At 36.1% G+C, this 13131-nt stretch overlaps 1 protein-coding gene across 1 annotated transcript in view; it reads right to left on the bottom strand.

The window, feature by feature from the left end:
- ENTHD1 (ENTH domain containing 1) overlaps window positions 1–13131 on the bottom strand; it is a 121725-nt gene that overhangs the window by 78199 nt on the left and 30395 nt on the right. The window contains exon 3 of the mRNA XM_010343431.2: window positions 823–941. Coding sequence (XP_010341733.1) covers window positions 823–941 — 119 coding nt within the window. The remainder of the gene's footprint in view (window positions 1–822; window positions 942–13131) is intronic.

Here is a 13131-nt window from a genome sequence, read left to right as displayed (position 1 = left end):
TTTCACAATAATTTTTTTTTTTTTTTTGAGGCAGAGTCTCCCTGTGTCCCCAGGCTGGAGTGTAGTGACAGTATCTCGGCTCACTGCAACCTCCGCCTCCCATGTTCAAGCAATCCTCCTGCCTCAGCCTCCTGAGTAGCTGGGACTACAGGCACACGCCACCACGCCCAGCTGATTTTTGTATTTTTAGTAGAGATAGGGTTTCAGCATGTTGGCTGGGATGGTCTCAATCCCTTGACCTCGGCCTCCCAAAATGCAGGGATTGCAGGCATGAGCCACCGCATCCAGCCAAGAATTATTTTTAATGAGTAGAAAAAGACTATTCAATAAATTAAATGTTGCCTATCTACAAGGGTACAAAGAAGAACTCTCTCTTATACTAAATAGGACAATTCTAGAGGGCATAAGGACCTCAACACTTGGAAGAAAAAATGAGAGATTTTTATTAGGGTAAGAAAGAATTCTTTAAGATTTTTTTTAAAAGCACAGATCATAAAAGAAAACTTTGATAAATTGACCTTATTAATATTTAAAGCCCTGTATAACAAAAGCCACCAAAAGCAAAGTTAAAAGACAAGCACAATTTCTCTTGGAACACGTGAAGCTGCAAAAGACAAAGAAAAATAAAACCCAGAACATAAACACAGACTGTCCACTAGGGCCTCCAGAAAGGACCACAGCCCTACAGACACCTTGATTTTAGCCCAGTGGGTCAGGCTTCTAACGTACAGAACCATAAGATCAAACATTTGTTTGTTTTAAGGCACAAAATTTGCAGTGATTTCTTACAGCGGCTATAGGAAACTATGACAGTGACTTTACCTCTGTTGATTTCCAACCCTGAATCTTGAGTGGAAGTGTTTCCTGGGACAGCATAGTTTCTATAGGATAATGAGTATCTTGGCAATGCTCTTGTTTCAGTCCGGCCTTGCACACGTTTTCTGTCAACAATATAAAGCTAAGATTTTACTTTGGCAAAACACAGTTATGTTTTTATATTAGTTCACAATTTTAAGTTAATCACTTCTGAAGATACCTTTTTTTTCCTGCTAAATATAAACCATCTGCCAATGGTAACCTATGAATGTTAATCACTTTAATATGCCTCTTTGTAATAAGTGAGAAGTTCAGACTGATTTTAAAAATACAACTTAAATTCTTAAGAAAATAAAATTATTTTCTTTATATTTGACAAATATTCAAATTTATAATGCACTTATGTAGTTTTGATTAACTGCATACTAACAATAATTATAATAAGTCAACCTAGAATAAATATTAAAATCTTTGGTCAGAGAAAATTTAGAAAAATAATTTAAATTCTAGCCCTTTCCCACATTAACAACTCTTATAATACTACCAAGTCATCTTTTTTAAAAAATAAGGTGTAATATAATATAGAAAATAGAGTTTGAAAAAGTGAAAACTATTCAAATAAAATTTTAGGAAAGCAGGAATGAGAGCTATAATAAAGTAGTATTTTAAAGAACTTTATTACTGCAGTGTGAATTTGATGTGTTCTAAGAGAAACTAATCAGAAATGTATAGATTATTAGATAAAAGAACTCAGCATAATTTTAAAATTTTGTTTTGAACATAAGAGAATACACCAGTGATATGGTTTGGATTTGTGTCCCCACCCAAGCCTCATGTCAATTTGTAATCCCCAGTGCTGGAGGAGGGGCCCCATGGGAGGTGACTGGATCACAAGACGGATTTCCCCCTTGTTCTTGTGAGAGTGAGTTCTCATGAGATCTGGTTGTTTGAAAGTGTGTAGAACCTCCCACTTCGCTCTCTTCCTCCTGCTCCAGCCATATAGGACATTCTTGCTTCCCCTTTGCTTTCTACCATGATTGTAAGTTTCCTGAGGCTTCCCCAGACATGCTTCCTGTACAGCCCGTGGAAACATGAACCAACTAAACCTATAAATTACCCAATCTCAGAGAGTTCTTTATAGCAATTCAAGAATGCACTAATACAACCAGTGAAAATAAACTGATATTTTGGTTTATATCTTTTTGCTAAACATTATTTTTACAGTCCTAATCTTTCCCTTCCTATGTTAATTACTATATATTACTCCCAACTCTAAAAAGCCTTACCTGAAAGTAGTAGTACCAACTCTATTTCAGCATATCATTGGGTACAGTTAAGTGTAAGAAAACTACCTTCAATTTGGTATATACACACTACTGGGGATATGTAAAGACTTCCCAAGGGCTAGGTGGGCATAGACAGTTTTCAAGGAATCAACTTCCAGATCCACAACTTCCACCTATGTTCTTTCCAAAAACTGATCTGCCTGAGAATGCAGCTACACAGGTATCAAGCTAGTTCTTTTCCCCCTTCTCTCTAATAATTGATTTTCTCCCATTTTACAGAAGAAAGGCATACCGTCACCCATCTTATTATGATACCTCTTCCCAAGCATAAGAACCTCTAAGGCGCCAAACAATAGTTAAAAATACGAACATAGAGGAAGCCTCTAATCAAAGCAGAAAAAAACTGATGGAGAGCTTTCGTGTTCTGTCCTGTCCACACATTTATTTTAATGGGAAAGCATGGCATAAGTAACAAGGTATTTTGGTCCACGTCAGCATGTTTGGTATTCTGATACAGTATGGGGCAGCAGGACAGATGACAAGTTTCATTTAATGTCCTTGTGTTTTTCATTCTTCACCTGTTATCAAAGAATGCATCATTCCTAAGGAAGGGTCCCCTGAGAGCAAAGCCAGGCAAGCATGGGAGGCAGGGGCACCATATGTCACCAATGCAACAAACTCCTGATGAGGCTTCATGCCTTTGGCATCTGTCTTAGAAAAGGATTCAGGAGTATGAAGACAATGAGGACATCTATTTATACATTTGTTTGAATAAAGTAAGATATTTTCTGAAAAAAACTTTAAATCTGATTTGGCTGATTATCTTGACAATGAGAGTTGGCTTTGCCAACTAGGTTATATGAAAAATATTTTCCAAAAATTGGATGAACCAAATCTGAGGTTCTATAGAGTTGATGAAAGCATAGTTAAAGCATATGATACAATAAAATCATTTTCTCAAAAAATTGTATTGACAGGTATATTGCAATTAATATTTTAATTTTTCTTGTACTTTCTGAGTACACTGGGTTAAAGTATAACAGGTTTAATTAATAGTTATTTAATAAATTTTATTAAGGACTATCTTGGTATTATTCCCAGAATTGATAAATTACTCCTTATGACTGCTTAAAAAGTCTTTTTCTAAGAAGGGTGTTTTGAATTCTTTGCTCTCAGAAACACTGAAGAAAGCCTCCATCAAGTTAACAGTCAACATGAGATAAAAATATATTTTTATAATAAATCACTATATAATTTTCAGCATATTACTTGGAAGGAATTCACAGAACTGATTGACTGCTATAATAAAGCACCTTCTTGTCCCACCTATAATTTAGGTGAACAAGTTTTCTCAGCATTTATATTTATACAAATGTAAATAAAGCAGAGGCAGGAATTCTGCAGAGCCCTACTTGTAGCTAGCAATCAGTCACATTCCTATGTGGGTAAATGAGCAGTTCTGAGTATCTCATAAAAGCATGTATTTCTAATAAAATTATTTTCTTTATATTTGACAAATATTCATACAAATTTATAATGCATTTATGTGGTTTTGATTGACTGCATACTAACAATAATCGTAATAAGTCAATCTAGAAATATTAAAACCTTTGGTCAGAGAAAATTTAGAAAAATAATTTTAATTTTATACCTATTTGATGTAGAGAAGATTTCCAAGCATAAAATATTTTATATTAGAATAAAATTCTGTGAGAAATGTGGAATAAAAATATGACTTCAAAGAGAAAAGGGAATATTGTAAAATTTCTAACAGTTAAGGACTTCATGTATTTTTTTTTTTCAGATGAATGACTACAGGTATCAGTCACAATGATATTTAGGTTCCTTTAGATACATTTAAAAGATTGATATAACAACAGTTTGCTTGCTTTTTCTTTTGTCTTTAATATCAATATTTACAATGTGCCTGAATTATATCCTTTGCAGTTATTTACACCTGTAAAACTTCATATATCAACTTAAAAATATATGAGGAGGTACACGGTGTTTCAAAATCATTTTAGGGGTTAGGAAAAAAAATACTGAAAAGCAGTAATACAAGACACAGTCTTAACCTTCAAGAAGTTTATAGCCTGACTAGGCATATAAATCTAACATACAGACTTACAGGAAACAGAGAACAATCATATGCTAAACTTTCTTGAATTAATCAATTTTAGGAACAGATACTCGAAGGAGGGGAACAACAATGTGCACCAGAGTAAAAAGAAACAGCCACGAAAAGGAAGTAAAATTTGAATAAGGCTTTGAAGGATGGCCAGGGTTCCAACAGGTGTAGAGGGAGAAATTACTCTGAGCAGAAGGAACTGCATGGGCAAAAGGAGAAAGTATGGTAGATGCCAGAGATACCAAAGAAATAAGAATTTTTCATATATGGTTGTAACTTTTCATTTTGTTTTAACTTCACATAAAAGTGAATAATTAAAATGAGCTTATTTGGGGCTTGGAGATTTTGTAATTAATATTGGCAAAGAGTGGTGACTTGGGCTTAGATCATCTATCTACTTTTATTAGATTTAATCAGGAACTACATTATCACTCCCTGGGCACTCAGCAGCTAAATTATCTCTGAAATCATATGGACTTAGGTTTTAGACATCATAGAAGTAGATCAGTAAAAATTTCATAAGGTCAATTTGAAGTAAATTTTGAAAGAAACTGAAGAACAGCAAGAACTGTGAAAAACAATATCTTGCATATTGGAGATGCATTTTGGCCTAGAATATCCAAAATGTTGTAAACCTATCTTAAGTTATCTTATGAGGCAAGAGAGAAAGCAATTAGAATATAGTGGGTCCATAGAAACTCATTAAATTTTTCTTTTAGTATCAGATAGCATAACACTGGAAGTGAGGTATGCTTAATTAGATTTGGTAATCACACAACATTAATTTCTGGATTTTCACAGGCAAGTAGAAGGAGAGAACATACATTAAGTTTCTTATAGTTCCTTAGTGGAAATGGCATCCCTTTGGTCTTGTAAGCTACTTATCAATTGACACAGTGAAGTCACAAGCCAACGAAGACCAGTATGTGAATGAGAAACCTCAGAGGAAAAAGTAATGATGCTGCAGGAAATGAAGCCACTGAGTCATTCAAAGATGAGTGCTTTGAACCAAGGTTTTAAGCACTTTGTGGAAACTATCTAGAAAGAAGCTGTACATCCCGCTGAGCCTGTACCACTCAGATAATACCCACAAAGCAGAACTGGCAAACCCTGTGATATTTCTTAGATGAGATACCAAACTGACGTTCAAACTATCAGGCATTAACAATGCACCAGCACATTTTGGAAATGCAGTGCTCCATAAGTTGAACAGATTTCCAAACTGTTCCATTTATTACTTAGCATCTAATAAGCATGTCCTTTCAGGTGTAATGCAAGCAAATTAAATAATTTGCTTAACAAAGTTAATTTTTAGTAACAGACAAATATATTGCATCATAGAAAATATTCAGTGGGCTAAGGAAGAACTAGTAAGATCTCAAACTAAAGTCTCATGGTGCTGAAGTTTATAACTTTTACAGAATTGTGAATTTGGAACCTTGACTCCAATTTTGTTGTCTTGGCACATAGCTGGGCATCTTAAATTAGTTGGTATTTGTCATTTTTTTAAAACTTTCATTTTGTAATTATTTTAAACTTACAGAAAAGCAACAAGAATAGTACAAAGAACGCCCATATGGTTTTCATCCAGACTCACCAATTGTTAACATTTTCCCCATTTGCTTTATTCTCTATTCTCATTATCTATTTATGTACACATATTATTACTGTCTTATATTTTAATCTAGAGGAAAAGCCATTGTAGGTTGGGTTCCCTAAGAAACAGACACTCAGAGTCAGATTTGTATGTGGGAGAGTCATTAGGAAGCACTCTCAGAGACTACCAGTGAAGAGGGAGGCGGCAGGAAGGACCGGGTCAAACAAGTGCAGTTGCAGTAACTGTAGCACAATTGCAGTAAAGGACTCAGCTGGTCCTTACAGGAGTTTGAAGGCTGGAATGGCTCTTCACAGTTGACCTGCCTTGATGTAGGATCCCTTAGCTAGCTGGGGAACATGACCTTGAAGGAAGAGGCTCTCTTCAGCTGTTGGTAATTCCCAGAGGATTCAGTTGAGAGCCCACAGCCACTACCCCTCCTGCAGCTCAAGCATGCCTTGATCTTGAAGCAAGAATCTGGAGGACACACCACAGTATCCACTACAGACACAACCTCTATATTTCTGCTTTATCGCTCTGCTTCTACTTACCTGAGAAATGCTTCAAAACACAGGAGATGGAGTGTGCAATTACGGAACATCTTTCTTGGTAGATTAATATGGAGATTGAAGATGAACATTTACTGTACATCTTTCTTTGTACATGAATTTTGAGATTACTGGGGGAAAGGCATTTTTAAGGTGAAAAGAGAAGAACAAGAAAGCAAGCAGAGATGTTCAAGTGGGTTTTAAAAATTAAATTTAAAATAGGTAGATAAAAGTGAAAAAGAATCAACTTTTACTGCTGGAGATCTTAAAAACGGAGTTAAGACAACTTTATTTCAGTATTTTGCTAACAATAGCATATAAAATTTGAGACACTGCCAGTAGTTCTCACTTAAGAATAATGAGAAACAAGAAAATGCACAAACCAAGTTAGATGCTCAGCTCCAGGGACAAGGAAAAATAAACAGTCACTATGAAAGCAAGTTTTAACATTCAGTGGCTGACTCCTGGGTTAAGAAAGCAAAGTGAAACTGCAACACAGAATTCCCATCGCCTGATACTCAATGAGATTTTTTAAAAAGTCAAGAGCAATCTAACATAGAAACACACATAAGTAAAATTTCTAAACGAAAAAGAATAAAAATAACTGGTGGCCAAGAAAAGAAACAAGATCTAGGACATCCATTCTCCCCCAAAAGCAATACTGGTGAGTTGACAACAACCTTACAGTTCTCATCAATATCCACATGTCTGGAAAATTGGGAACTGAATGGAAAATTCTTTCTTCCTGCTTATGACTGGGGAGAAGTAAAAATACAGAAAAAAAACTGGGTGTAATAGAGTAAATAAAGATGCTTACACTTGAACGGACACGAAAGCCACAGTTTGACATTGAAGTGGGTGAATAACCTAACACTTGAAGGTATCCCTCCCCCATGAGAATAGGATACATACCCCAACTAGGTAGAATGAGCAGGACGTTGTACAAGAGACTCAAAAACAGAGCAGAGTTCAGGTATTCTAAAGAAGACCATCCATGGCCTCAGCTGAGCTCTGCTACAGAAAAATGGATAAAATAATAGCCCACAGACTGCAACCTGGTGGAGAAAACAAACTGGTCTCAGATATGGTGGGAAGAGTCAAGAAATCACTAAGTGTTTCGGAGCAAGTAACAGCCAAAGTTTATTGTGCTGAATTTGTATTAGTCCTCAAAGGGGAGAGGACTCTATACAGGGGCAAAAGCCATGGGACTTATCCTCAGAACTCTGGCTACCACAAATGTCAAGTTTATAAACACTTTTTAAAAATAGGGCTGGGTGTGATGGCTCACGCCTGTAATGCCAGCACTTTGGGAGGCCAAGGCAGGCGGATTACAAGGTCAGGAGATCAAGACCATCCTGGCTAACATGGTAAAATCCTGTCTCTACCAAAAATACAAAATTTAGCTGGGTGTGGTGGCAGGCGTCTGTAGTCCCAGCTACTCAGGAGGCTGAGGCAGGAGAATCCCTTGAACCCAGGAGGCAGAGGTTACAGTGAGCAGAGACGGCACCATTGCACTCTAGCCTGGGTGACAGAGCAAGACTCCATCCCCCAAAAAATAATAAAATAAAAAATAATGTGCATTTTCTCTGTTGTTTATGAAATCCTTCCTATTTCAATGTAAAAAAAAAAAACCTTCTAAATTTTCTTCTCAACATTTCAGAGGTTTACCTTTCTACCTTTAAATCCTTAATTCATCCAGGTAAAGACCTCATTTCATTTTTACAGATTAAAAAAAATGATCCTAGTATTATTTATCGAGCAGTTCATTTTTTCTCCCTATTCAGAAATGCCACTTCTGTCATTTACTGATTCCGTAGTGGCACACGTCGTTTTCTAGGGTTACGGTTTGTTCCACTGGTCCATGCACGTATCCTGCATCAATACCACACTGTCATGATCAGTAAAATTTTAGTGTTGTTACTTAGAAAGGCAGCCCTCCACCTTACTCTATTTTAGGAATGTTTTGGATATTCTTGAACTTTGGATTCTTTCAGGTAAATTTTGTAATTAGTACATCAAATTCCATTTTTAAAATCCTTTTCGGATTTTGGTTGTAACTGCACTGAATCAGTGATTCTCTACTGGGAGCAATTTAGCCCCCAGGGGACATTTAGCAATGTCTGCAGAAGACTTTTTTGATTCAATAAAGCAGGAAGGGATGTTTGTGAGCAGCATCCAGTGGGTAGAGGCCAGAGATGATGCTAAATACCCTACATTGTACAGCCCCAACAATAAGGAATTATCTGGCTCAAAATATCTATAGTACCAAGGCTGAGAAACCCTCCACTAAATCTAGACAATCTGGAGAGAACTGACATGTTTATATTATTTTGATAAACATGGAATATCTTTCCATTTATACAGGTCTTTAATGTATTTCAATTAAGCATTATAACCTACAGTGTACATATTTTATATTTCTTTTGTAAGATTCCTAAGCCAGGAGTTTTAGCTATTATAAATGGTATCTTTAAAACTATGCTTAATATTTGTTGCTGATATATAGAATATAACTTGGTTTTATGTTTTGATGTTATAGGCAGCCATCTTGCTAAAACTCATTATTATTTTTTTGAGATGGAGTCTCGTTCTGTTGCCGAGTCTGAGTGCAATGGTGCGACGTCGGCTCATTGCAACCTCTACCCTCCAGGTTCAAGTGGTTCTCCTGCCTCAGCCTCCCAACTGGCTAGGATTCCAGGTGTGAGCCACCACGCCAGGCCAGAAAACTCAATATTTTTTATATGTCTGTAGATCTTTTGAAGTTTTCTACATGAAAATCCTATCATTTACAAAAATCGTTTCCTCCCCTTTGATACTTACATTGTTAATTTCTCTTGCTTGTTTTACTGTGATGGCTACGACCTCCGCTACAAAGCTGACGTAGCAAGGATAACTGAATTCCTTTTCTTCCACCTTATTCTAAAAGAAATAGTCCCACATTCAAATGTATGGAAATTTTTTATTTATATTTTTTCTTAACCTCAAATTTAATGGTATTTTGGTAAGAAAACGTGTCCTATGTGATACAGATTTTTTGAAATGTAAAGACTTCCTTTACAACACAATCAATTATGAAATCCATATTTTAAAAAATGTTTTACATCCTTTGCTTATCAATAGTTGAAAGATATTTTGAAATTATCTACTGTGATGGTAGATGTTTCCATTTCTTCCTGTAGTTCTACCAATTTTTATATAGTTTGAAGTTACTGTATCAGGTATGTTCACATTTAGAAATGTAACATATTCCTGGCGAATTAAGCATCTTATTATTATCCTTAATTATGCTCTTGGTTGTAAAGTCTACTTTGCCTGTTATTAAGTAGCTATACTAGCCTTCTTTTAGTTTGCATATGCCTGACTTACCTTTGTCCATACATTTGCTTTTAATCTTTATGTGAATTTATGCTTGTAGCCTATGTCTGGATTTCTTTTTCCCCAATCTGATAATCTCTGCCTTTTAACAGATGAGTTTTAATCTATTACTATTTACTGTGATTATTAATATACTTGAACTTATTTCTATTATTAATTTTACTTTTTAATTTCCATTTGTTCCACTTTACCCTTGTTGCCCTTTATAAGATTTTCTTTTTTTCTCATTCTACTGCTTCTTGCCACTTGTCTGGAATTTATGCACTCTATTTCTCTTCCTTGAAAGTTTATTCTTGAAAGTTTACCATGCACATTTACCTTTAAAAGTTTACAGTCAAAGAATATTCATTACCTTCTCTTCAAAACACAAGGACCTTTAGAACACAACTCTGGACCCGCCCACCCGCGCTTACATACCATGGCTACCCACTATTCTAGTTGTCTTTTTCTTTCTTTTTAAGAAAAAGAATAAAGAAGAGGAAGAAAGAGAAAGAGGGAGAGGGAGAGAGGATGGGGGTATTGCTTTATTGCCCGGGCTAGAATGCAATCTAAATATGGGTATGCCTATAATTGTCCTTAATAATGGAGACATAAAAGAAAATGAGGGAAGAGAATAACAAACAAGGAGCCAACCAACATTTCATTTAAACTTCTAAGTTGATATGATGTGGTACTGATAAGAGTGTATATTTTGTGTATTTAAAGTGGAGAGTTCTATAAATGCTAATTACGTTTACTTGTTCCAGATCTGAGTTCAAGTCCTGGATATCGTTGTTAATTTTCTGTCTCATTGATCTGTCTAATATTAATGTTGAAGTCTCCCACTATTATTGTGTGGGAGTCTAAGTCTCTTTATTAGTCTTGTATGTCTGGGTATTCCTGTATTGGGTGTATATATTTAGGATCTTTAGCTCTTCTTGTTGTTGCATTGATCCTTTTATCATTATACAATGTCCTTCTTTGCTTCTTTTGATCTTTGTTGTTTTAACGACTATTTTATCAGAGGCAAAAATTATAACTTCTGCTTTTTATTTATTTATTTTAGCTCTCTGTTTGGTTGGTAAATCTTTCTCCTTCCCTAGTTTTGAGTCTTTGTGTATCCTTGAATGTGAGATGAGTCTGGATGCAGCATACTGATGGGTTTTAGTTTTTTATTCAAATTGCCTGTCTGTCTTTGGATTGGGGAATTTAGTCAATTTAAATTTAGAATTTAGTTGATGTAGATTCTTCATTATATTGATGCTCTTTTTGGTATTTTTTAGAAAGGCTGATACTGTTTGTTCCTTTCTATGTGTAGTGGTTCTTTCAGAAGCTCTTGTAAAGCAGGCCTGGTGGTGATGAAATCTCTGAGTGCTTGCTTATTCACAAAAAAACTTTATTTTTCCTTCATTGATGAAGCTTAGTTTGGCTGGATGTGAAATTCTTGGTTGAAAGTTCTTTTCTTTAAGGATGTTGAATATTGGTCCCCACTCTCTTCTGGCTTGTAGGGTTTCTGCTGAGAGATCTGCTCTAAGTCTGATAGGCTTCCCTTTATGGGTAACCTGACCTTTCTCTCTGGCTGCCCTTAGTATTTTCTCCTTCATTTCAACCCTGGTGAATCTGACGATTATGTGCCTTGGAGTTGCTCTTCTTGAGGAATATCTTTCTGGTGTTCTCTGTATTACCTGGAGTTGAGTATTATCCTGCCTTACTAAGTTGGGAAAATTTTCCTGAATAATATCCTGAAGCGTATTTTCCAGATTGGATTCATTCTCTTCGTCACATTCAGGTACACCTATCAAGCGTAGATTAGGTCTTTTCACATAGTCCCATATTTCTTGGAGACTTTCCTCGTTCCTTTTTATCCTTTTTTCTCTAATCTTGTCTTCTTGTTTTATTTCATTGAGTTGGTCTTCGACCTCTGATATCCTTTCTTCTGCTTGATCAATTCGGCTGTTAAAACTTGTGCATACTTCACGAAGTTCTCGTATTGTGTTTTTCAGCTCCATCAATTCACTTATTTTCCTCTCTAAATTGTGTATTCTTGTTAACATTTCGCCAATCCTTTTTTCAAAGTTCTCAGTTTCTTTGGATTGGGTTAGAACAAGTTCTTTTAATTCACAGAAGTTTCTCATTATCCACATTTTGAAGCCTGCTTCTGTAATTGGAACGCACTCGTTCTCCATCAGGCCTTGTTCCGCTGCTGATGAGGAACTGGGATCCCCTGCTGAGGGAGAAGCATTCTGATCTTGGGTATTCTCAGCCTTTTTTGGCTGTTTTCTTCCCTTCGTTGTAGATTTATCCATCTGTGGTCTTTATAATTACCGTCTTTGTAATTGAGTTTCTGAGTGGACGTCCAACTTATTGATTCTCAGCGCCAAAATCTGAGCAACCCACTGCGCCGACTGAATCAGTGGCGTTAAGATTGATGGTGCTTTTCTGACTCTGCACCAAGAACCAACGCGCCAAGGGGCCGGCAAAACCGCCTCGCCGGCCACAAGAGTCGCACTGGCAACCCGTGGGGCTCCTCCGCTGGGAATCTCCTGGTGCGTGAGCAACAAGAATTCATGTGAAGGTGTGGCGTCCTCTCGTTCTTTGCGCTTTCACTGGGAGCTACAATCCCAAGCTGCTAATGATCAGCCATCTTGGATCAGTTGTCTTTTTCTTAACTCAAAAATTAGACTTTATATAGAAAGTGTTTACCATACGTGTGTGTGTGTGTGTTTATCATTTATTCATTATTCTCTCTTGCATTTTAAACTATCATTCCGGAATAATTTTCCTCTTTTTGAAGTACACCTTTTAATGCAAGTCTCATGGTTGTAAACCCTCTCTTCATTTTTTTATTCATCTATAAATAACCATTTCATCCTCACCCTTAAATGATAGTTTCACTGGTATACAGTTATAGGCTGTTAATTTCCTTCAGCATTTTTAAGATACTATGTCACTGTCATCAGACTTCTGCTGCAGCAGATGCAAGTTTTGTGGTGCAGTCATTAATTGTCATTCCTTTGTAGCAGTATCCTCCCTATGGCTTAATGTTACTTTGATATTTTCCATTTTCTTTAGGCATATCTTCTAGTTCACTAAATTTTTTTACTTCAGTAGTATTTCTCATTTCTGCAAGTTCCCTTTTTTCAAATTCATTCAGTCCTAATAATCTCTTGATAATTGGTGATGCATGTGATTATATTCTTTATTTATGTAAATACACAGCGACCCTATTTCTGTATCTGGCCTTTCCAGTATCTACAATCTTTGGGGAATGATTACTGTTGACCTTCTCCTGGTTTGGTGATACTGGATTGTGAGCTCATTGCTTGTTTGAAACTGGTGAAAATCCTATTGGACCTAACTTATGAACTGAGTACACTGTCTCAATTCAGTCCCCTTGAGGATCTG

This window comes from Saimiri boliviensis, chromosome 21, assembly GCF_048565385.1.
Source record: "Saimiri boliviensis isolate mSaiBol1 chromosome 21, mSaiBol1.pri, whole genome shotgun sequence".
NCBI classification, from domain to species: Eukaryota; Metazoa; Chordata; class Mammalia; order Primates; family Cebidae; genus Saimiri; species Saimiri boliviensis.
Note: the sequence above shows the minus strand (reverse complement) of the source record. Positions and strands in the feature narration are given on the sequence as shown.